The 26,398-nt window shown below is 35.4% G+C and overlaps 1 protein-coding gene across 2 annotated transcripts; it reads right to left on the minus strand.

The window, feature by feature from the left end:
* Positions 1-27: 27 nt before the first annotated feature.
* Positions 28-25,750, minus strand: Optix (optix). Of its 2 annotated transcripts, none has more exons than XM_088039338.1 (3): positions 24,911-25,750; positions 701-1,194; positions 28-645 (listed from the first exon to the last, which is right to left on the minus strand). In XM_088039338.1, the coding sequence occupies exons 1-3, from the start codon at positions 25,603-25,605 to the stop codon at positions 407-409; spliced, it is 1,428 nt and encodes a 475-aa protein (XP_087895464.1). In that variant the 5' UTR covers positions 25,606-25,750; the 3' UTR covers positions 28-406. The 2 variants fall into 2 exon arrangements, with proteins under 2 accessions (XP_087895464.1, XP_087895465.1); XM_088039339.1 differs by having other exon boundaries at positions 707-1,194; positions 24,911-25,749.
* Positions 25,751-26,398: the final 648 nt, after the last annotated feature.

Genomic DNA, 26,398 nt, shown 5'->3' on the forward strand with positions numbered 1-26,398 from the left:
AGTAGAGTGGAAAATGAAACGCCATAATGTAATGTCATTGTGTAATATGTATTTTATATACAATCGAAAATCAATTCTCAAATATGTTGACTTAAAATAAATTATCTACAAAAATCGAATATGACATGTCTCCTCTCCTACACTGAACCTAATCAATCACCAAACACAACCGCCAAAAGTGTATATAGTTAAAAACCGTTCAGTGCGACTAAATTCTCCTAAGAAATTGAAAGATTATGCCATATACAATCTACAAATTGCCACTGAACATGAATTTAATACGATTTCACAGTCCGGTCGCACATTTATATAATTTTATATACACATTGTCAAGCGAATGTCAATAAATAATATTGCAGCAAACCAAAAATATTCACACTTTGTCTTCCCAATCGTACGGTATATATCACGTTAATCTCGGCGGCGAAAACGGCCGATGCAAAATCGGGGGGTTCGAAGGACTCGGGGGGGCTATCCTCACTATCCCGCCGTGGGGAGTGCCTCCCAAGTGAAGACTCGTATGATGGGGGGATTGAGGAGCTGCCATCCTGTTCGGGGAGGCCACTTGGATGCGCAGGGGGGTTGTTAACTGGTGAGTCGACGTCAGCCGGAGCGGCAGCGGCGCCTCCAGCTTCGCATTGTCCGCTAGAAAAGAAAAAAAAACCGTAAAAACAGTCTAAGTAAATCATTTTGTTATTACCCTTACAGTGTATGCGCAGGTTCATTGGGGGCGGCGAGTTGTCTACTCTAATGGGGCTATTGCTCTTCTCCTGTCGATAATCGGCGCTCGAATCAACGTCGATGGGCGACTCATTCGATGTAAGCCTCAGATTGACAGCCGAAGTGTAGTTCGATGTAGCAGAATCTACATTGATCGGCGATTCCGAGTCTCTTTTCGTATCTTGGCGGAAATTGGGGGGTGTTGGGGGAGATTGTCTGAAGGTAGGCGAAGTGTGACTACCAAAACGAAATTGGGCAGGCATGGGACCTGGAGAATGAGGACCAAACCGGAACGAGGTAATCGGGGAAGGAGATGTAGCCCCAAAACGAATGGGGGTGGGAGAACTCATTGGAGGCGAGTGCGCTCCTAGCGAAATATCAGAATCGGAGTCGGAGGGTGTGGGGCTTAAAGGGGGCTGTCGACCGCCGCCACCATGGTGGGCGAGTTGGGCGGCGAGCTGCTGCTGCTGCATCCTGGAAAAAAGAGAATTTTTGTTAATTTTCCCGTCAGCTGGCCTTGCAATCTACCTATCTGCCTATTTAGGTCTGTGAAAGCGAAACTTACACCGCTCAAATTACACCATGGGTTTAGCCCGCATTATCTCCCCCAAATACAGCGTGTTCCACAATTCTCTCGCATACCATCGTAGAAAAAAGCACAGAAAACTAAAGCTGCAACGGAGCGTGAAATTGATCCATGGGTATTCTTTAACTGGCTTTGTTTGTACCATCGCAGCCCCAATAATTGCTGGTGGACAAAAGCCCGAAATGGATCCGTTTCATGTGATTGTCATGTCGAAGAAACCGAAGAATTATGCAATGCTGGCACTATTAGAATTTTCCCCTCTCACCCAGCTAAAACTATTAAGTCATACAACGCCCGCTGATACATTTAGTATTCAAATTCAGCGATGGTATCGTATGACCGGCGACCCGCCCTAATTACCATGTATCGATGCAATGCCCTTTGTGCCGCGGCGCAGCCCATGGAAACAAACGCGACACATCCATTTATAAAACATGGCGGCTTTTGTTCGAATTTTTTCACCAACACGCCCTGTTGCAATGATACCGGTACGAGATAATAATGGCAAAAGTTCACTAACGATCCGCATTAATCCATTTTAAATCTTTGGGAGTTGAAGAAAGTGTGCGCTGGATTTTAAGCTGTCAGACAACTCCGGGGATCTTCTGACGTCATTCATAACATGACAAGTCTCTGACAAGGGAAACAGTAAGCTGGAAGTAACTTTAAAACCTCCTCGGGTATTAACATGTCGGAATTCCCAAATGTTGGTTCATTATGGATGTTTTAGGGGCGCCTGCTGAGAGGGGAGGTCTGTTGGGGGGAACGGCTAATTGTCGAGTTTCGACCATTTCAAGAAAAATTCCCTCAAACGATAATTTTGTATGGTAAAACTGCCAATAATCAGCACCATTAGCAGATTTCTTAACTTCAAAACGCTGTACAAAATTGAAGTTTTGTTCTACGTCTGTATGATTGTTGTCATTTTCCTTAGAAAAACTTTAATTTGTTGTAAAACTAGTTGGAAACCTCCAGATAATGTTAAAAACTCGTAAATCTTCGAAATTCACAAGACACAAGCGTTAAGCTAATTACACAAAAAAAATTTTTTTCTGGGTTTCTGTTCTAATGCACAGATTCTGATGCTATCGAAAAACACTAAAATATCCAATCTTAGCTTCTAAAGTTTGCTTTTGTGTGTTTTACATCGATAAAAAAGTTTTGAAAATTTTTATTAATTTTACATTGATCAAAACGGTAGCAAATTGTATATTACAGAGTAGTAAGTGTTTACTTGTCATTGTTGTATTTTTTATAAAAACCGTTTTTAGGTATAACTAAATTAAAAAATGGCCTCAAGATAATGTAAATAAGATATTGATACATTCTGTTTTATTTGCGATGAATTTATTAAAGTATAAAGCAAAAAAAAATCTTTTGCAACAAATTTACAGCATTGTGAAGATTATGAAGCCTATTTTAACTTTCTAATCCGGAATCAATATAAATATTGGGTACCTCATTTTGCCTGTGTTTACTTCAAATATACTTAAGAACATTTTAATATTTAACTGTTATTATTATAGGGAAAAATTACCAAAATAAATCCCAATTCATCTTAATTCTCATACAAGCAAAAGAAAATTACTAAATATTAATTTTTGGACTTGATTTTTTATTATTTTAAATTTGTATGTATGCATGAATTAAAAAGACACCAATGTTTACCAAAAAAAAATTGATAATAATAAATTTATGAAAATTCAATCGTGTTTCTTAAAAATTCAAATAATTGCTCTGGTTTTTACAAAAGCAAACTTTGATCAAAAAAAATATTATTCCCTTTGTTGGTAACGCAGAAGAAATCAAAATTTAACATTCAGAAGCCAGACCCAAAAATCGTGTCGACCGGTGTTATGGGCATCTTTTTTGCCAATAGGCACCGCTCTCGATTAATAGTGGGCACAAATTTAATAACAATTGTAAATTTGTTAATTTTAAACGACAAAAATTATTTATTGCTGTCTTTTTTCCTAGTTTTTTCTTTTTGGCTCAGAATAGCACATTTGCTTTCGGCTTCTTTTCTCTCTTAATTTCCTTTGTCTTTTTCGACTCTTAGACAATTTTCTTTTCGCTTTCTTTTCCAAATGGATTTTTTTATATTCTGTGGTAGTAACCTTACTTTGGTATGAAATATGAAGACATTACTGAGAGAAATGGATTTTGACAGGATGTTACTTATCTTTTTATCATTCTTTTTTTGAGAAGTACACTTAATCATTTCAAAATAGAAACAAACAGTGTTGAATAAATGGTAAATGTTAATTTTTATTTTGGAATTTTATCATAAGTAGACATGCTGGTTATTCAATAATCGGCACTGCTCATTATTAGTTATGTGGTGTGCAGAAATGTGGAAGGACACGTGGGAAAACAAAATAGATCTTACAAGTGGAAAAAAAATTAAAAACTTCAAAACGGATCGAAAAACATCGTCATTCAATAATGTGGGCACTTCTATGCCGACTATAGAAAAATCAGTCAGATTTTATCTAATACTGGGCACACCAAATACTAACACTATTATTTTATAAATTTAATTAAAAAGTATCTGAATGGAAAGCTAGAACCTAGGATAACAAGTTGTCACGAAGGGCCTAAAAAATACGCATTGCAGGTCAAAAAAAAAGAAAATAGCAAGCAATTTCTTAGCAAATAATTAAAGAGTAAAATATTTTTTTTAGCTGTCGTTATACTTCTTAGAGGTGCCGACTATTAGTAGTTTTATCCTAGATATCTTACGCTTTTCAGCTCGAAACGCTTTTCTCCGTTCGAATGCGAAATGATACATCAAGAGAACAATAGCGATTAGGGGCATTGTCTACGCGAAGCGGAATAATTTGCAATATATCTTCAGTCTAACGGGCGGTCTTTGATGCCATCAGTCGATGTTAACAGGCTATTCTCTAAACAAACTCGATTAGCATTAGCCAGGTCTCGTTACACACCCCGAAGCCTTCATTTCAATACCTAATCAAGTTAATTCGGTGTATGAGTTTTGGTAGCGACGCCGCTTGCAGAAAGATGTGGTAGAAAACGGGTTAATATCAACTTAATGGCAACCACAACGATTTGAAATTATTTCGGGGCTTTGTTGAGGCTTCGGTCGAAGATAATGGGGTTTTTATTTGATTGTCAGAGGAGATTAATAAACAGGAGCACGAAAGAGCCGAAGGAATTAAGAAGAAATATTCGACGTTTTTAGCTAAAATTCTTTCATTTCCTTTAACATAGTTTCCGGGAATTGACACAGAAATGGTTTACCTGTAAGTAACTGGACAGTGGTTTTTGAATCGTTATCAATATTTCCCATAGCAATTAAGTTGACATGCTTGACTAAAAACGTGTGATCCGCAACCAGAAGCATATCTCTTACAGATGTTATGAATAAAGTTACGAAACTAGTTTTCTATTAATCCTCATTAAACTTAACCTGCATTAGATACTACAATTTTCTCAGTAGTTAAGATGTAAATATAATTGATCTGAATGGAGATAATTAGCGCGGAATTACACCGGTATAACTTTCTTCGTTTTCTTCTTATTAAAAGCGCGCTATTATTAGACCGGTGTAAAATTTCTGCTGAAACCCCGAATTAGTCCCGTAGACCATAAACAAGAGAATCTGTCGGAAAAAAAATAAAAATTTGGCGCATACATCCCGTAGCCGCTATATCGTATCACATGTCGCTTAAACACGCCGTAATTTGAGCCACAACCGTGCTGAAAATTAAAGAAAAGCTGATCAAATCTACCGGATAAACGAGCCCCTTCCGAGGGCTCAAATTACAAGCTTGAAATGAATATAGAGCATTTTATGCCGCTCTTTGTAATTACATCGCGGTCGCTCCAAGTGCCTTTTTGTGTCAAGGTTTTTGTAAATTTTTTCGGTTGGCCAGCCTGCGATCAATATTGTATTTTTCCACGGAGTGGCGTCTGTGGAAATATTTGCACAAAAACAAACCCTCTAGACTATTTGAAAACACTTTAACAGTTTGTTTATTTAAATAATAGAGAAGTACATATTTTTGTATGCTTTGTAATTCAATCAGGGGTAGTTCTATTTTACCTAGTGATATTTCACATATGTTGGCAGCCTTGCCGGAAGTTTGGCGCCACCGAGCTCAGTTTGTTTTTCTCAACCCTGCGACTAAACTTGCATTGTCATTCGGGATTGGGTTTGTGGTTTGAGGTAGATAACATCGACACTTAATCCGGTTTGATGGCCGATTCAGACTCATTATTAGGCCCACGAATACCACATTTGACCCGTTTTCACACCAAAAAACACCAACTCTTAGAAAATTACTGTTTCAGTTGGTACTACACTTTTTGTGCCATGATTGGCAACACTACATCAAACGTCAATTTTTGGAATTTAGGTTAGGGTGCTGAAAACGTTATGAAATGTCAACCAGAAAGTCAATATTTTACAATACTACCAATTCCTGCTCATGTCTAAATTGACAATACATGTCAAATTCTTGGATGACAATGATGCCAACCTTGTTATGTTTAAATTTCTAAAGACAATTCATCAAGACTTCAACCTTAAATAATTAAATAACTCTCAAAGTAGACACTTGCAACCTAAACCGAAATATGTAGCCTCGATTTTCACTTCAAAATGGCAACTGTCAAATTCTGGAGGCACAGTGAAGCCAACCTTGTAATCTTAAAATTTTAAAAGTTAATTCACTAAGATTCCAACCTTAAATAACGAAATACTATCGCGGAATCAAAATTTCGAACATCACTTTTTGACATGACAATGTGAAGCAAGCTTTATTGTCATTGTGACTGACATACAAAGTAAATTTCTTACACTTGCTGTGTCGTTTATAAATTTTAAGGTTATAAAGTCAAAGGACAGTTTACAATTTTTAAACATCAATTAATTTGATGTTCGAAATTTTAATTCCGACATAGTAACTGTCAAAGTAGACACTTGCAACCTAAACCGACAATACGTAGCTTCGATTTTCATATCAAAACTGGCACTGTCAAATTCTGAAGGGACAATGATGCCAACCTTGTAATGTTACAATTTCTAAAGTTAATTCATCAAAATTCCAACTTTAAATAACGGAATAACTAAGTGGACACTTGCAGCCTAAACCGACAATACGTAGCGTCGATTTTTATGTCAAAATTGACAACTGTAAAATTCTGGGGGCACAATGATGCCAACATTATAAACTTAAAAGTTCTAAACTTAATTCATCAAGATTCCAACCTTAAATAATAAACTAACTGTCATAGTAAGCACTTGAAACCTAAACCAAAATACGTAGTCTCGATTTTCTTGTCAAAATTGCAACTATCAAATTCTGATGCCAACTTTGTAATTTAAAACTTTTGAAAGTTAATTTTCCACTTACAACCTAAACCGACAATACGTAGCCTAGATTTATATGTCAAAATTGGCAACTGTCAAATTCTGAGCACAATGATGGCTACTTTGTAGTCTTAAAATTTGTAAAGTAAAATCATCAACATTCCAACCTTAAATAACGAAATATCGGTCAAAGTGGACACTTGCAATTTCAACCGACAATATGTAGCCTCGATCTGCAGCAATTTTTATGTCAAAATTGGCAACTGCCAAATTCTGGGAGGACAATGATGCCAACCTTGTAATCTTGAGATTTTGAAGGTTAATTGATCAAGATTGCAACCTTAAATAAATGTATTGCCCCTGCACTTCGTTGTGTTTAGAACTTGAAATTATCAATCCTCCGGTGTTGGTGCAGCTACTACGGAATTGAATTTTCCCAGTACAGCTCGAACAACGTTAGACTAGTGCCCTTAGCAAAACCCTAACTACATTAAAACTCTATTATCGTCGAGACTCGCTCTGATTCACAGTTGTGTTTGATATAATACGACTTCATTTTCTTGGGCCCCATCATTATCGTTCTGTGGAAATTTCCATTCGCGTGTTAAATCATTCGAACGCCCTAATGGCCCTTCCAGACGGAAAAGGGAAGGGCTGTAGTATTTTATCTTTGCATCACGAGGGCTCTTGAACGTTGTATTTGTTGCATTCTGACTGATTTAAAAATTTCACTTGTTCGCACGGCATTCTTGAACAACAAAACCGGCATGATCGGTATTGTGTTATGGAAACACAAAACGCCCTTTAAACGCTACCCATTAACAACCCTTCTCCGTTTCTAACTTTGTTAAGCCGAGGACTGTTATTCTTTTCCAGTTCATTGTTTTTTCGCCGGAAACAAAAAGACCTCAGTAATCTCGTAAAGTTAAAATGTGAATATGTGCGCTACAATAGCAAATACTTGAAGAGTTTCGACTTGATAGATTCGGAATTCCATTGTCCTGGTGGGAACCTAAACGAATATACAGAGTGAAGAGAAAAACTTCTTCCACCCTCACCCCTCGTGCATCTCATTTAGAAGAGATATTTGCCGAAGCAATCAACCCTCATCCAGACAAAAATCCGAACAAAATCCGTCAACACTACAAAGGATTCAAAGTATCAAAGAGTGCAGGGTATAAATTTTAAATTTGATTTAGCGCCAGTTCAAAAGCAAACAAGTGAATGTTTCATTGTCGAGGCCTCCTATGTTGGATCGCGCACAATTGGCTTAACTTGTCAGATAATGTTTGTGAAATTTTTAATGAACGCCGTTTTGCTGATATTAAATTTATCACTCGGTGTAATTATTTCCAAACGAAATTTTAGCAAGATTAAACGTGTCTAGAGGGCGCGCGTAATGAATGAAATGAAGAAATAATAGCACTGTTGATATTTAAATGAGTTGAAATTTGATTCTCCGCAACTAATTAATACACACCAAGGTCCAGTTTATAAAAAACCCAATTTTAACAAAAAGGAACCGATCAATTAATTTGAATAGCCTGCGAGTGAACAGTTTGCTTTTCCATAAAAGGCTCTTCTGCTTGTTGTTTTGTTTGCATAGGACCCCTCGTTTGTTTAGGAAATCGCCTACTCTGTTGTTCATAAACATAGTGAAAGGACTGTCAAGTAATGCTACTATTCTTCAGCTAATTCCAAACAACCGTGCGATATATAATTCATTTTCCCCGTCTGTGTCAAAACACGTTAATTTCTCTCGGATTGAATATATCACTTTCCCTCTAAACGCGTGTTAAGTTTTCCATTATGGAATTACGTGAAATGTAGAAAATCCGCATTAACACTAGTAGTTATTTAAATTCTCGTCGTGTTTTCCTTTGACATCAAGTCCAGATGTTGCTTTCTTAGGAAGCGAGGAGTGTTATTGGAGTGTGATACTGGAGTAGGTCGATTGGAGCGGATCAAAGAAGCGAGAATTGAAATCTGCAGGGGATACAGTTCCACTTGGGCTGGGGATTCTCGCCTCTTTTGCTTGATACTCTTCGCCACTGACTTGCTTCCTGAGCTCTGATCGGGAACTGCATTTACCCTGTCTGCTTTTAGAGCAGTGCACGCCAAACAATTTTCGCGATCAAATGAAATTCTGTCTTTGAAATTCACATTTACGGTTTGATTAAAGCGAAAGAGCTAAAATGCTAACCACTGAAATGTCGGAACTTTCAGGGCTTGGAATTTTATTTTGTTGGCGGCGAAAACTAAACATCTTAAACGTGACAGTTGGCGAGAGTGGTACCTAAATGGGAGTTGATGTTTCTAATGTCAAAAGTCACTCTTCTGTGTACATTTTAGATAATTCTTGTGTGTAAATCAGACTTCTAACTCTTTAGGGAGAAAATTAGAGGAAAAATCAAATGTGGCGATTTAGATTTTAGTTAGAATTTAGATATTAATTCTGTAACTTTGGTTAACTCCACCCACATGAACAGAAGACGGTTTGAATTTGACGAAACAAGGAATGGCTGATCATAAATTTGACGTTTCTACTGTCACACATGTCAAAAAGATTTGCAGTTTGCAAGAGTTTTCCATTTTAAAATGAAAAATTAAGATTTACCAAACTTTGGCAAACTTGCACAAGACAAATGAGCTGAAATGATCAGTTTGGTTGCGTCAAGATCGAACGCTTTTGCTGCCAACTGTTAATGATAAAAATTGTAAGGGGCTACTGTCAACTTTGCCTTTTAATGAGTGGAGTGATAGTAATGAGCTCTATACGTAACTTTTCCTGCAGAGAATTTACCGATTTACAATGGAGCAACTTTAGAAAGCAGCAGAATTTGACGGAGATAAGTTAGACGCCTGTAATCTTAATTTTGATTAACAGATGGCTCCACAACCAAACGTCAAGTTTTTTACTCATCGCAAACTTTCATGTTGAAAACCAGACAATTATAATAAAGAATCTATCATGTGAGCCACAAGAGAGAGACAAACATAGAAGTCATGTCGGAAAATTATTTATAATGTTACTTACTTCAATGACGTTGCAGTTAGGTTTTATGTCCAAGTTTTTGATTTTCAGGTTTTAAACCACAACTAGAACAGTTTATTTCTCAAAACTTACTTTGCTTCATGTTTGAGGTTAACTATAAATGTCAGTTGAAAAATAGAAACCCATATTTGTAAAGAGCGGCAAATTTCTTTGACATTTCTTAGCCACCCTTGATGCTAGAAACATTTATAAACATCTTGTATATCGTTTGATGATATACCAACCTATCAAAAATGCAAGGCACCAGCCTATCAAAAATGCCACGACCTGCTGTATATTTACGACCTGTGCATTCCTGTAGTTCCACTGTTTCTCCGCATATGCTTTGGAAAGCGCCGCTGCTCGGGCACTTTTGGAAACATTTTACCATATTGGGTTTATTACCAACACTGTTTTTGACATTTCAAATTTTAAGTTTGAATATTCAAATTCTTACACGTTGTTTGTTGCTTTTTCAAGTTTTCGTTGTGTGCTCTGTTTACGATCGTTACTTTGTTCTACGATTGTGTTTTTTGTAGCTTTCAAAAGTCAAAAATTTTACTAACCCAAAATTCAATTTGTCAACAATGTCAAAAGCGCCTGAGCAGCAGCGCCCTCCTCGGCAAAAAATGCGTTTTCTCGGAAACATTCTTGATACGGGGAAATGAGATTTTGCACAGGCCGTAGGTATACAGCAGGTCGTGAAAAATGCAATGCCTTCTAGACTTTGAAACTATTTTAAACCTCTCAGGTTTGTCGTATTGATTGCATTCCTTTTTCAACCGTTTGGGAGCCTCTGATCGCGTAAGCCGGTATTCAGTACGGTGTGCTTTTAGCAAAACACTCCCGACTTCGACGTTAAGCTTTCACCTTTACACCAGCTTTATAAAGTCGTTATTCACGTAATAATATTGTGTTTGTAAATGCAGGAAGCCAGCGTTAAGTCTCTGTTAGTTTCCAGCCTCAAATTCCCCAGTGTAAAATATCTCATTTACAAAATAATCACATACATTGATCCGAACGCATTGAAAAAATCGAAAAATTCCTTGTTATTTTCGACCCCAGATCAAGATTGACGTTGAGTTTATCGAAATCGGATTAGAAACACTATCTAGGGCCCAAAGCGCGATCGGGTTGCGACGAGCCAAAACGAAGAGTTAATGGAGTGTGGGCGAACACGCACGAAAATTTTTGGTGGTTACGTGTGGAAGGAAAGCTCTCTAACAAGGACGAGGATTCGTGGCGGATTGGTGTTAAGCCTGTAGATACTACACGGCCGCGGCTGAATCAATTGGTAATAATTCCCGCACTTCCTCCGTTTCCGCATTGCCAAAGAAATTCCATTGCTGATTCTACTCCACCTGGCAATTTATTATGTGTATTATCGTAATTATTCTTGTTCGGAATCGCTCGAAGGCACTAATGATCTTTATTAATCAGTTTGTATTATGTCCAAACCGAATCGGTATTGTTTCCGACCACGTGTTATTCGCCTGTCACTGTTCTTTGTGTCTTGACAGATAGAGCTATCAGCAACTGACGATCACATTTATCCGTGTTATGGCGGCAATCACGAGACTTCATTAGATGGGTTCGTGGGCATGCTGAGGAAGGTCACTCGCCCATTTGTCAGAAACACGAATCTGCTTTCTATAACGCAGCTGGAACGTTTTGTTTTGGTGTTGTTGCCGGGGAAGTAATTACGGAGGAAAACCAGCCAAAAGAAAGATTGTCATTTCAGACAAAATAGACACAAAAATATCGAAAACTGGAAATCATTCCAATAAGGCTGATTTTTTGTGAGGACGGTCATTTTATTGTTCCGATCAAAATGTCAAAAGGGGTAAATCACTAGTTTTTTTTTAAATGAAGGCACAGTTTTAATTGCCTTCTAAATGTTCATTTTAATCTTCATGTTTGTCTTTACCAACAAGCAGCAAGAATAAAGTTGGTTCTTACCATTTTTTAAAATAATTATGTCGCCAAATTTGATTGTTTTAACGGATGAACTGCTAGCTCTACCGGATCTAATAAAAAAAATTGAACTTTGAGTTCGCCTTACTTACAAATGAAAAATTTCCAAAATTTTAAATTTTTGTTCTAAAATTTTGAAATTAATCACACTTAAAGAACACGTTTAAAGTAATAAGTCTGCCAAATTTCATTGATTTAACGTACGAACTCCCACAGTTCTACGATTTTATAGAAAGTTTTGAACTTTAAGTTTACAATGAAATTGAAAAATTTCTATTTTTTTTCTTATTTAAAAATTTTGAAATTTAGCATAGTTAATGAGTAACGACTAAAAAAATGAGTTATGAGCAAATTTCACAGTTTTAGCGTTAAAAATTGGCAAATTTACAGAATCTAATTAATATAAGATATTGGACTTTGAGTTTGCCTTAAAGGCCGTCTGACACGGTCCACAATTATGAACAAAAATGTGAACAGAATTTGGGATATATTTCTGATTTAAAAAATGAATAGTATTTTTGAAGATATTTTGTGCACATGTATGACACGGCTTCCAAATTCTGTGCTTATTTCTGTTTTTGCGCTTGCGCATTCGAAAATATTTTGACGTTTAACTTAGGGATTTTGTTTTTGCTCAGAAAAAGAGTGCATCAATTCCTGACAATTTAAAACCATAAAAAATATACATATTTTTTTAATTGTTTCATATATAGGTAATAAGATATGGACAACGAGTTGTTTTACTCTTCGGCGATTATAATATCAATTGTGTTAATTTCCCGTGGTTTGCTAAAGTTAAAACAAAAGAGAAAAAAAAAGCGACGACTTTGGTATAGACGATGGTTACAACGACGTCACCAAGGAAAAGATGTTTATTAAACAAAGAGCTGTTAGTGGAAGATCCGAATTTGTACAAAAATTTTCTTCGCTTAACAAACGATCAATTTGAATATCTGCTGAAGTTCATAGAACCTCATATATCAAAGCAAGATACTTTAATGCTGGATGTATACTTTTTGTATACATTCAGAAAATTGATCCTCAAAGCACCTGTCTTTATTTCTTGGGTGGTAATATTTGGCCGCAATGGCCTTAATGACGCTTGAATTTTTTCAAGTGCTGCTTGCCGAGCATGCAGATTTTTGTACAGCGGCGTCTTTACGGCGTACAAATATGTATGTTTTTGATATTCTTCAATTAGAAGCGTAATTTGATCTCTAGACCACGAAATTATTATTTGAGCACAACACACGTTAGTTGATTTCAAGCGCAATGACTCAACTTCATGCGCAACTTTGCCGCGCACTTTCTGTACAGAATTCTGGAAGAATTTAGAACATGTTCTAAAAATTTTAAGGCCTTAAGGCCGTCTGACACGGTCCACAATTATGCACAGAATTTAGTCTGAAAAATTATGTCCAGAAATCTTCATCGTGTCATACACACTTTGCACACAATTTTGTACATAATTCTGTGTGAAGAAAAATTTTTAGAACATGTTCTAAATTCTTCCAGAATTCTGTACAGAAAGTGCGCGGCAATGTTGCGCATGAAGTTGAGTCATTGCGCTTGAAGTCAACTAACTTGTGTTGTGCTCAAATAATAATATCGTGGTCTAGAGATCAAGTTACTCTTTTAATTAAAGAATATCAAAAACATACATATTTGTTCGCCGTAAAGACGCCGCTGTACAAAAATCTGCATGCTCGGCAGGCAGCACTTGAAAAAATTCAAGCGTCATTAAGACCATTGCGGCCAAATATTACCACCCAAGAAATAAAGACAGGTGCTTTGAGGACCAATTTTCTGAATGTATACAAAAAGTATACATCCAGCATTGAAGTATCTTACTTTGATATATGAGGTTCTATGAACTTCAGCAGATATTTAAATTGATCGTTTGTTAAGCGAAGAAAATTTTTGTACGATTCGGATCTTCCACCAACAGCTTTTTGTTTAATAAAGTTAAAACATCTTTTCCTTGGTGACGTCGTTGTAACCATCGTCTACACCAAAGTCGTCGCTTTTGTTTTAACTTTAGCAAACCACGGGAAATTAACACAATTGATATTAAAATCACCGAAGAGTAAAACAACTCGTTGTCCATATCTTATTATACAAGGTGTCCCAGAACTCGCTCCCCATAGAGCAAGGGAAGGTGCCGACAGCAATACAGATGGTAAATTTCAAAATAAAAATTGACCAAGTTTAATAGTATTCAAGAACTGATAAAAAGTTAACAACCAATCCCGAAAGCTTATTCGAGAAGTGGAGTAAAAGGCCAACCCAATTTCCTAGGCAACGAGAGTCTAATGTTCATCTGACCAATGGATGATAGTATGTGTCCATAGTTACCAATTTTCAAATTCTGTTCAGCTTCAGGATTGGCTACAGTTTTTTTGCTTTATTTCGGTTATTTTTTGAGTTAAAAAATTATGGTTTCGAAATTTTGGTTAAGAATTCTTACCTCCATAAGCCCTTTTTCTCTGGGGCGCGAGTTCTGGGACAGCCTGTATATGGAACAATTAAAAAAATATAGCGCTACACTTTTATGGTTTTAAATTCTCAGGAATTGATGCACTCGTTTTCTGAGCAGAAAAAAAATCCCTAAGTTAAACGTCAAAATATTTTCGAATGCGCAAGCGCAAAAACAGAAATATGCACAGAATTTGGAAGCCGTGTCATACATGTGCACAAAATATCTTCAAAAATACTATTCATTTTTTAAATCAGAAATATATCCCAAATTCTGTTCACATTTTTGTTCATAATTGTGGCCCGTGTCAGACGGCCTTTTCAAATATTTTTTTTTTATTTTTTATTTTTCTAAAATTTTGAAGTTTGTTACACTCAATAAACATGTTCAAAGTAATAAGTGACACAAGTATACTTGCTTATACTTGTTTTGTATGTCTTGTAACATTAGGTCAAAGTATTTGCTTCATATTTTTTCCGTTTTTAAAGTTTTATTCTAAAGCTATCCTTTTTGAACTTTTGTATGTCTACAATTTCATTTTTAAACATTTTTGACCGATCTATGGTGGGGCCATCTATCCATAGTTTTGCATATTACATCAAGATACCGATATTACCCTCAATTTTATAATTATTTGGGTTAAATCAAATCGACAAACTGCTGTAAAGTGCAACAAAGAGGTGTTGAATTATTGAAAATGAACTTGTCTAGCAGTGCTGCTGCAACAACATCAAAAAACTCATCAAACCTAATTCATACAAATTATACCGAAACTGCAAATGTAAATAAAGAAAATAGGTATGAACTTTTTTGAAGGAATTATAAATATTTGCAATTATTCATTTATAAATGATTGAATCAATAAATCATAATTCAAAATTAATTTACTTGTAAATTTAATGATGTCGTCTAAAAAATCTTGTGTGTATCACGGCCAAAAAGTGCCATTTTGGCCTCGGCTATCGCCTTGGTGCACAAATAACTATTTTGCCGTGACGAGATAGTTTCAAAAAATTGTTTTCTTTGACATTTACCACCACGTAACTTTTTTAGCAGCACACCTATCGATGGGGACTTTAAACAATTTGTTTAAAACAATAAAATAAAGGTCCCCACAAAAAATCATTTTTATGCGAATTATTGCCAAGTTGCCTGATGGAAAAACACCAACTCTAATTTTCCGTTAATAAAATCTTAACATGATGAAACTAATTAAAGGTAAAACAATAAACCGCTAATAAGTCGTACCACTTTTGCTAATAGTTTCCACATATGGCAACACGTCGCTTTACCGTTGAACCCAACGGTTGTGATTAACAATTTAATTTATCTATCATTCGGAGATGATTAATCATTAACCCGCCTTTGTTTTTTTCGCCATCACAATCGATCGAGATTAATGAATTTTTTGTCGGCGTCGAACGGAAGAGTCAATTCAAGACTGTGTGCAGACGACACGTCTTATGTTTGTTTTGCTACTAGAGAAGATTGCTTTCTCGACAGTTGCACAAGAAACAATGTCGTGTTGAGTAAATATTGAACAATGATTTTCACACCTTGTATAGAAGTGACACGTTAAAAATGAAGAGACTTGGAGGAGAGTAATTAGATCTGAAATGATTACTTCGCAAGAAACCTGTTATTGTTGCTCTACAACTTTACGACCACTACAATTTCGTGTAAACGGTGCCATAAAGTTTTTACTTTCAACTCGAGATAATTATGACGATTGGATGTTAAACCTGAATGGATTTCAATCACTTTCGGTTTCAATCATAACCTGAGTGTGGTTCGGACGTCCAGAAGCAGCGGGAGGGAAATGATTCTTGACACTTGCTCGAATGCGGGGTGACATTTATAAGGGGCAGTTTAGATTTTACAGGGAAATTGAAAGTCCCGCACTAAACAAAAAACTGGGAAATTACCGCGTTATTGGTTCTTCCGTTTCGCCCCTATTTCGCCCCTTTCAAGACAGTCTCCGGAAACAAAAGCTCGCTTTTTGTCTCGTTACCACCACATGTGTTTGTCACATCTCCAGATCTTATCTGAAGATATTACCGCTGGGAGTTAGACGTAATGAATTTGCGGTAAGTGCAAGTCATTGCGGTCTAATCAGCGCAAACATTTAAAAACAATGATCTGGTTAAATGTGACCTTAATTGAATACAGTCAATATTTTGAAAGGCGATGATGATCGGTAATAAAATTACGCGCCTGAAGATAATCGATTTTCATATTAAAAAGATATAGATGATGATACCGGCACGTAATTTGCTAGTACAGCCCTGTTGGCAAAAACAGATGTCATCGCGATTTACCTGAAGACTTCGGTGTAATCCGAGACGACAAGTTTCTTATTTCAACCTGAGTTTCGGCCGGTTTACGGTCGCTAACAGCCTTCTGCATCATTACCCACACAAGCCATATTAGTCTGTGGATTCCGAAGTTTTAGTATCAGCAAGCACGTGGTTTTCCTCAAGAAGAAATTCATATTGAAGTGATTTGCTTCTTGCGACCGGACATGAAGATATAATCGGGTGGTAGTTCCTGGCATCATATCCGGTCTCTAAATAGCCATTAAGGTGTTGTAAATGAGTTCTTAAGTAACGTGTGCTTTCGTGTTAACCTCAGAGTTATCGATCAGAAAGGTTAATGTGGTTGTGAAATAGCAGAAGTTAAATCGAGACCTTTTTAAAATGGTTCTTGGGCAAAATGATGGGTAAAAAGTCCTCGAAATCGTGTTGATTCATTTAAATTGAATCGCCATACTTTAATAAATTCTGGAATTTAGGTCTTTCTGGTATTGCGCTTTAAAGAATAAATAGTTTTTCAATTATGATAACTAATAAATATCCAACTTTTTTCATACCAATTTAATATTAAATTCAAACCTTTTCATGATTAGAATTATTAGATATTCAAGTTACAGAAATATTAAAAACTATCGAATTAAACGTTTAAAACAACATTTTCCTAATTTGTATCTTAAACATTCCCAAGTTGCTATGGAAACAAAGCTATTCTAACATTCCGTATCGAAATGGATATTCTAGCACTGAAAATGAATTGGAAAATAGCGAAAATAGCTCTGCTACAAGAACAAATTAGGAAAAATAATATAAAAACCTCGTTCATAAGGCCATTTAGGCACTCATCCATTATAAAACGCGCGGCTTTTATAAACTTGGATTCGTGCCTAAAAAAATGGCTTATGAAACTCGGTGTTTTAATATACTATTCTGTTGGTTGGTGTTTAAAATCAAAAATTCTAAAATTTGGTTCCTTTACCCAAAAATTTTTAAATTTACCAACTTTATAATTAAGCCTAAAGACAAGAACTTTTCCAAATTTCATTGAAACGCATGAAAATCACCTGAAATATACGTCCATAAAAAAATATTCAACATTTTTTGTTTCGCCTTTAAAAAATAATTTTAAATTTTGCATTATAATTTTAGAAATTGGCAGTCGACACGCAAGATAAAGGCGACAATATCTCCAAAATTTAGTGATTTTCTGTGACAATTATCGATGTATGTACTAGCATTATACGCCTAGTACCTCTAGAAAAAAAATTGAAAGTTTAGTATTCCCCTCAAAGGAATAATTTCTAAAATTTGTCTAAACTAATTTCAAAATTTGAAAAATATACATGAATAATAAACAAGTTTAAGATAGCACACTTTCAAAATTTCATTGCCTTGACAGGAAAACGTCAAAAATTGTACATTTAAAGAAAGAAATTCTACTTCAAAAAATAATACTGGACGTTTATCTTTTTTGTACTCGAATTACATAATTATTGTGAAATTTGGCAATCAAAAAGCAAGCTAAAGACAGTAATATCTCCAGATTTTATTGCTTTAGCATACAAACTAGCACAATTGCAATTATTCAAAAATATTGGAACATTTTTTTTGTTCCTCCTCAAAGTGATAATTTCGAAAATTTGTTTCTTTTACACTATAATTTTAAAATTTGGCATGTAGTTAATGCTAGAGCAATCGTTTCATATTTTATTGTTTGACCACGCAAATTATCAAAACTACACCTTTTTATATAAAAAAAAATTGTATTCTTCCGCAAAAAGGTAATTTTTGAATTCATTAGTTTTCCATTATAATTTTGAAATTAGACATGCTCAATAAATTAATCATTGACAGCAACATTTCTAAATTTTATTCTTTTAGCATAAAAAATACTGAAACGGCACATTTCTAGAAAAATATGGAATTTTTTTAGTTTCCGAAGAAATTATTTCTAAAATTTGAAATTTTTGTATTAAGCTTTTGAAAGTTCAGTCATGTATTGAAGATTTTTTTCTCTTCTAGAGAATTCTTTTGAACAATGATAATTTTAAAATTCAGTAGTCAATAAATAAGCTGGTCAAAAATAGTAACATTTCCAAATTTCGTTTTTTTTAACATTAACAATGAGGATTACACTTTTAAAAAATATTTTTCCTCGAAAAAATAATTTCTAAAATTTCTTTTGAACTAGGAAACTTGTAAAATTTAACTGAAATAAACAAAGAAATAATAGTTTCTTTCAATTTTATTTTATTGCAATGGAAACTAGAATTACTCGTTTTGGTGTAAAAAAAATTAGAACATTTTATATTCCCTTTCAAAGAGACAATTTTAAATAGCTGTTTTTGCATCATAATTTTGACATTTGACACACTTAATAATAAACGACTTGAGGACAGCAATCTTGCAAAATTAAACCAGAATTAAACATTTTGGTAAGTATAGAAACAAATATTGAAAATTTAGATTCTTCGTCAAAAACTCTTTTGCACTATAATTTTGAATATTTTTTATAAATTTTGAAAAAAAAAGTCAAAAACATCAACTTCTCTAAATTTCATTGCTGTAGCATAATCAATACAGCAATTAGGTACACATTTATTACTACCGAAAATTTTTCGTTTTTTCTCAAACAAATAATTTCACAATTTAGTTTCTTTTGCGCTACAAATGAAATGTTAACATTTTGCTTATTCATTAAACAAATTGAGGATAGCAATGACTAACTAGGTATACTATGAAAGTTACCAGAGTTAGTTGTTACACGTTTTAGTGTAGAAAAAAATTTTCTAATCTTTTGCAATGAGCTAATTATTATAATTTCGCGAATTAGTTTTGTTCGAACTATAATTTTATCGAAATTAAGTGTACCTGTAAAGGTCAAGAAAATAATTAAGTTAAAGTTCCTACAAACTAAAATTGAAATTTCACCATTAGATGGGAAGCGAATGCATACATATTCTTTGTACAATTATTTTTCTCATTAATTTTCTCTACTTAAGAGAATTCACTTTACGCCGTTGATTAGTGGAATAGCACAGCGTTGAAAGCAAACACATTATGAGTGTTTTATGTGGTTCCTGGCATTAAAAACACAATAGAAAAAGTGTTCGCTTCTCAATTTATGAGCGAATTATGTCGAAACGTTCTGTTCTAAACAATACATGATATCGTAAATTTAGATGTGTTGTCACATTAGGAAATATCCATTCACGAGTTCTCAACAATGCTTTGCCATAACAAATTGAAGTTTTAATGTTTATTAACAAATAAGGAAAACAATGGTAAAAACCAACGTCTGCTTGTTTCAGAAGAAACGACAAATTTGTAATAAAAGTAGCTTTACACCAACGTGAATTCGTGTTGCTGCTAATGTAATCCCATTAATCCCTCCCACCCGCGATAAAATTCAAGTACATGGGGTGTTTTAGTTCCTCTCGAAAACAAATAACTTGTAAATATGTAGGAAGAGGGTGCCATAAAACACTCGAAATTAAGTGGTTATATACCGCCTGCATCGCTCGCTGTTGGGCCAACATTTTCTTTTAGACCACTTCACGCCCTTTGTATCAATGAATAAACCATTGCTATGTTTTGATTGTGAAAAATGCTTAACCAAAACTTTATTGGAGGTCATTAATCATAAGTCTGACAGTCGATTAGTGGCAAATGTATTACTATTTGTAATTTATTTGTTTCATGCATATTGCATACAATAATCTATTGTTTAGATTTTATCTCCATTGACTACAACAAATACGCTTTTATCGTGGGTGCTTTGCTACAGGTACAAAATAATAAATTCATATGTTGTTTTTTTTATAAATGATATGGCGGCTATCCTGTTATTAGACTTGGAAATTAATCATTGTCGGCTTAATTACTTTTTGCTATTTGCGAATAATGTAATCATTAAAGTGGACTTTAATTTGTTTAAGTGAAATAATTCATATTTATGAGGGGAAGGTGCAACTTTAACGGACAAAACGAAAAATCCTACATAAACTCAAAAAACCATCTGGATCATCATTCCAACGCGAGATGAATACTTCGTTGCCGAGGGCAATGTGTTAGCGAGGCAAATTGTGTTACCCAAATGTGATTCTTACCCCACAGAGCAGTACATTGTGCCGTCGCTTTGTATAACCCTATAATATACTATTACTCTGATTAGGTTAGGGCTGCTTTCCCATAGTTCACGGAACATGCACACATCGCAATCTCCCTTCTCATCTCGGACTCAGATTTGTTTTTGATAAATCGCAGTCGGCAAAGGAAAAATGAGGGACCACTTTTTCATCAATTTTCTTATTCATATGGTCCAGAAAATATAATTTTTCTACAAACGTCACAAAAAGTCACTATTTTTTAGTCGTTTTTAAACAGTAAAGTAGGCAATTTTGTTAAAAAAAAACAAAGAAAAAAAAAGAAAAAGTGTTATTTGGCCGAAAAGTAGCTAAATCTAATTGCTCGACAAAAAGTACCACTTTTCTGCCGTACAAAAAATCTACTATTTTAGGTCGGCCTAAACCTCCAAAAAAGAAACTAGATATTTTTTTGTTTACCAGTTGGTATCGCACTGTCATCAATATACACGAGTCTGCTGAAGTATTTTAAATTAGGTTAGAATGTTTTATTTCCAAAATAGTAACTAGGAGAACAACCTTAAAGAGTAAAAGTCCACTAGGCCACCTTTTTTTTGGTTCTTAAAATTTTGTGGACCAAAAGCTCAGTGTGACTCCGCCTCGTCTTCGCAATTTCGCTCAGACTTCCAAAAGAGCATTTTCCGGCCTTGTGATCCAAATTACCATTAAAGTCCAAAACCATCATAATTTCCTCAGCCCCGGTGGCGATGTTGAGCAACAATTTCTTGACACTTCGCGCCGTTTCTTATCTTACCACTTGTTTTTCTTGAATTTACAAAAGATACCGATCGCCATTCATGTTCTTTGTTCGTTTAATGTGTAATTATTCCTATCAGATAACTTCGCTTTAAATCACGTTAAGTTACAAAGTGTCATTCAAAAACTCGTTTGATTTCCACTGTTTGTCCATTAATCACGTTACTTTCATTCATAACTAGCACAGGAAATGCCTTTGAAAAATTCTAAGATAGGATCTGAAGAATTTCTTGTAATTTTGTCCATTTCTAATAGCGCGCCTAAAGTAAAATTTGACACGTACGAAATGAAGACCTCCCTTTCCTCCGTAATGTTTTCCCCGGTAAAACTAGAGTCATAAACACTGATATAATACTTTGATAAGCATGTAAACAGAGCTGCTCCAACCGGCAATAAAAGATTCCGGTAGTCTTGTTCAATAGGTCGTAAATCAGGCGGTAACATGTAATTATTACAGCATAGGCAGCGATCCGACGCTTGCTCGGACTATTTTATTTTCAAGAGACTCGCAGGCTTTGTGCCACTGTTAACAGCAATCTACTGACAATTTTTTGCAGTATTAATTAAAAGAAAGTCAGTTTTTGCAGATGGGGAAAACCAATCCGTCCTAAGCTGGGAAACACCAGATTTTTGGAAATGACACCCATTGAAGTGCACTGCATGGAAACGATTAAGAGATTATGAGTGAAGTCAAGCAAGGTAAGGATTTTGGGGATGATGAATGTTTTTGCGATTATCACCTTATCACCGAGATTTCACTTCATATCTTAATACTTTCCTGGATTTTGAGGAACTCAAAAAGTTTCATAAAGTTGGAAAATTTGGTTAGAGTGCCAAAAGACTACTTTCATTTGTTTGCTAAATTGTTTTCCATTCAAGCACGGTACATTTAGTCCATTTCACAATATTTGACGTCTCGGTAGGCCATGCCTGTGTAAAATGCCCCCAACAAAGTAAAATACCCTTTACCGGATTTAGTTACAAATCTGTCAATTGTTAGTAATGTGTGTTTTGAGGTTATCAACGGCACAAAAATAATTTTAATAATCAATGGATCGGTGTTTTTGGTTTATCAAGTTTGTTAAAACAAAATTATGAAAAAGTCACAAAAGCACCAGAAAAATGTCAATTAACGAGATTTTTATTTTTTCTATTTGGCACACCAAAAATTAAAAATTTGAATTTCGATTTTTTTACCATGTTGGCAATTGATTCCAAAATTAAAATTTGAAAAAAGTGTTAGACTAATTTGAAAATTAAATACAAAATGAACAGAGAATCGTTGAAATTCAGAATTATCTCTATCTAACCTTACGTAAAAAACGAATTTGCTTCAATACATTAGCGCATTTTCTAATGTTACTAGATCAGCAAAGTGATTCATTTTAGAATCGATTAAAGGCGGCGTTGAAATTTTCCGGTGTGTCATTTTTTACACCAAACGATTTTGCACAAATTGGAAAAATAGTTATTTGGATTACAAGACTAAAAAATGCTATTTTGTCGTAGCAACACGAAGACTTCCAAAAGCACTTTCGAATGTGCGATCCACACTATTTTTTAGACCAACAAAATTAAAAAAAAAATCTGATCTAGTGACTTTTACTATGCAGGGTTGCTCGTCTAGCGACTATGGTGCAAATAAAACAATCTTCAGCAGACTGCTGTGCATTGATGCCAACCGTTAAACAATAAAACTAACAAGTGTCCTTTTTGGAGGCTTAGGCCGCTAAACGCCGTTTTCCGGCCTGTTTACTTAACTCCAAAAACGTTAAAAAGGGACGGCGGCCTAAAAATTACATTTTTTTGCACAAATTTGGTTTCATTGCGTAAAATGTGGTTCATATCAATCCTTCAATCGATGTAGGAATTCGCTAAGACCTGCGTGCTAAAAGGCAAAGCCACTTTTGATTAATATTAAAAAAATCACTCTGTAATTACAACTACAGGCGGGTCAAAATGACATTTTTGTAAAAAATAATAAATATGTCTTCGAGTTGTCACTACTTATTAGACTTATGGTTAGACCCCTATAATTGGTTTTATATAAAACGAGGCAAAGTAAAAATAGAAATTAATAATGACACTAACAAATGTCAAAAACGGTCAAATTATTCTTGACATGATTAATTGTCTGCCCTCGTTATCTGTTCCTTGAAAACAAACGAATTTGTTAAGACGGTTGTGAATTTTGATCGATTGTTGCGTTATTAGACCGTCCTATATTGTCGAAATGACAGTTCAAAGCCATAAGCTTTGTTTCATTGAAAATTTGTAACAAATATTCAAAAATCCACAACTAAGATCTTCATGTCACATCAGGTACCATTTTATCGCAAATTTTACGTCATTTTTTGCTTTAGAACTGTCACTTTGACAGCCGTGGATAAATCAATAACACGACATACCGTCGCGAAATTTTCACAGGAATCTTGATAACATTTTGTCTTAATTATTCGTATTTAGGCCTAAAATGGTCATATTTTTGCATGTCTTTCTTGGAATTTGAGATTAAAGCTGAGAAAGTGAAGTATCTGGTAATAAAAATTGGGCACATTAATATTTTTGCTTACCCACAATTATTTTATACTAAAATGTAATAATTTTTTGACAAGAAAATAGATATTGAACTAATGATTTCAAATAATATTTTTATATTTTTTGCTATAGAAAATATAGATATCATATCTATCATGTAATAATGAAATCACGTATAATGTTACTAATTAATCTAACTATGTAAATAATTTAATTATAGACAATTTACAGATTTTTTCGAATAGGTAGGTAATAAACACACCTATGTACGTACAAACTAATTACATAATGATATCAAAAGATTTTAGTTTAAAAATGTTCGTATGTTCCAGCACACAATTTCGGATAACTTTACCTTGACAAGATATTTTTTTCTAAATAATATTGGCAACGATACGGTAACAATTTATGAGATAATTTTTTTTTATTATTCATAACTAACAATAAGTGCTGATTCCAGTAGTAGAAATAGAAGTACAAATTTTCCGAAACGTTTTAAAGCAATAAGGAATCGTGTACTTTGCATAATTGGCACCTAGAATACATGTTTCGATATTGTAAAGTGCAGTGCAGTATTTCGTTTTATAAAAACAAGATAATTGAGTATGCAAACCTAATAATTTTTCAAATACCCTAGAATTAAAAGTGCATTTTCTACGTTATCACTAATAATTGTAAAGCAAAGTGTTTATGGCTATCAGTTCTTTATTTAAGTTTGCGAGAAATCTTTATGAGCGTTTCGTTGATTAATTTACGAGATTTAACGGTTGGTATTTTAAAAGACTCGTTTATCTTAAAAAAGCGGTAGCTACCGTATTAGACAGGTCCGGCTTTCAACCAATAATTATCTAAAAAACCATTCATCTCACGAATTCGGTTCTCCGACAAAAAATGTAAATATTTTAAAAGTAGTAAGCAGCCAATGATTAATCTGTTTCATCTTAGTGGCGATCATGATTTATAACCGAAAGCGAGTATTAATTATCGCAACCGCCTCTTGTACTTATTTGTCAAAAGCAATAAATAAAACCAACCTGTTCTTAGCGGCCGCCGCACGATCTCTTTGCCTTCGGTTCTTGAACCAATTGCCTACTTGCGTCGGTGTTAACCCCGTCGCTTGTGCCAACTCCCTTTTTTTCGTTGGATTAGGATAAGGGTCTTGGAGGTACCACTCTCTGAGCAAACTCCTAGTCCGTTCCTTGAAACAATGAGTCTTTTGTTCACCATCCCAGATCGTTCTAGGCCACGGAAACTTTTTCCGCACTCGATATTTGTCCACCGGCCCCAACGCCCGCCCTCGTAACTTCTCCGCTTCTTGATAATGCGCCAGCTGCCACATCTCTTGCAGCTTATGGTGTGAACTCTTACTAAACTTATTCCCTTCAAGGATCGCGTACAGTTCCCGGAAGTTGCCGCTGTGGAAGCACACAATCGCTCGCGCTCTCAACACTGCCTCGTTCTTATTCAATTCTTGGATGTTCGGATGCGCCACCGGAAGCGACCACAAGAATCTCGCAAGTCTCTCGATGTCACCGCTCTCTTCCAACGTCTCGCAGACCGCCGCCACCTGCGACACCGTGAAATTCAGCGTCGGCAACGCAAACATCGGATTTGGTATAATCGGCCCCGGAGCGACCGGAGTGACCGGAATCGGCACGCTGATCCCAGGCGAGGACGACGCGTCCGACTGGTTCCCGGAGCCGGGTCCGGAGCCGAAGCCTAGCGCCATGTGAGTTGCCAGGTTGCTGCGTTTCTACAACTCGAGGAGCATCTTCAGCACTCGCGACACTGTAGCCACCGCTGCCGAGAGCTCGGTTGAGACTGGCGAGGTTCGTACAGCGACCATTGGTGCGACGGGGCTGTTACTTTGGTTACTTGGTTACTGATCAGCCAATGGCGCATGCGATGGTAGGGGTATAACACAAAGAGGCGTGGATTGTGTCAGTCAAAGTGCGGAGTTTACTGCCGACTTTTGTGCCATATACCTAACTGGAGGTGATGGGTAAAGTGGTCGGCTCGGCGGTGGAGATGTCAATGGAATCACGGGAAGATACGCCTTTTTGTGTTGGAGGTGATTTATAGGGGTATCGGGATGGATCGGGTTTCGGGGGCTCAGGAGACGGTGTTTGACAAACACGGCTGGAAAAATTACGGGATTTATTGGGCTTGTTTACAGACACGAGACGGTTTTATATTGATCTACCACATTTTGTTGGTAAAATACTAAAGTAGCTACAAAAACACTCTTCTGTATTGTCTACTGTTTACTGTCTAGTCTACACCATTCTAGGGTCTTTGTTGTTTGTTAAAAAAACAGCAATTATAAAATATAAAATTCAAATCTACTAGGTGTTGAATTAATTTTTTGTTTCCTCGAGCAAAATGGTAAGTACAAAAGTTGTAGAATATTAAAAAGTCTATCTAACTTTTTTCTGTATCTATGAGCTTCTGGGATTTAGATAAAAAGAAATATGTATTTAAGGGGCAACTAATGTAAAATTAAAAAAAAAATCATTATTTTT

This window comes from Gnatocerus cornutus, chromosome 6 (genome assembly GCF_029298725.1).
Source record: "Gnatocerus cornutus isolate USDA-ARS CGAHR chromosome 6, icGnaCorn1.1, whole genome shotgun sequence".
In the NCBI taxonomy this organism is placed as follows: domain Eukaryota; kingdom Metazoa; phylum Arthropoda; class Insecta; order Coleoptera; family Tenebrionidae; genus Gnatocerus; species Gnatocerus cornutus.

Coding starts and splice junctions, on each gene's coding strand:
- Optix (XM_088039338.1), bottom strand. CDS start 25,605: ATGGCGCTAGGCTTCGGCTCCGGACCCGGCTCCGGGAACCAGTCGGAC. Junction 1,195..24,910: donor GCGGCGGCCGCTAAGAACAG/GTTGGTTTTATT, acceptor TCTTTTTTCCAG/GATGCAGCAGCAGCAGCTCG. Junction 646..700: donor CCTGCGCATACACTGTAAGG/GTAATAACAAAA, acceptor TTTCTTTTCTAG/CGGACAATGCGAAGCTGGAG.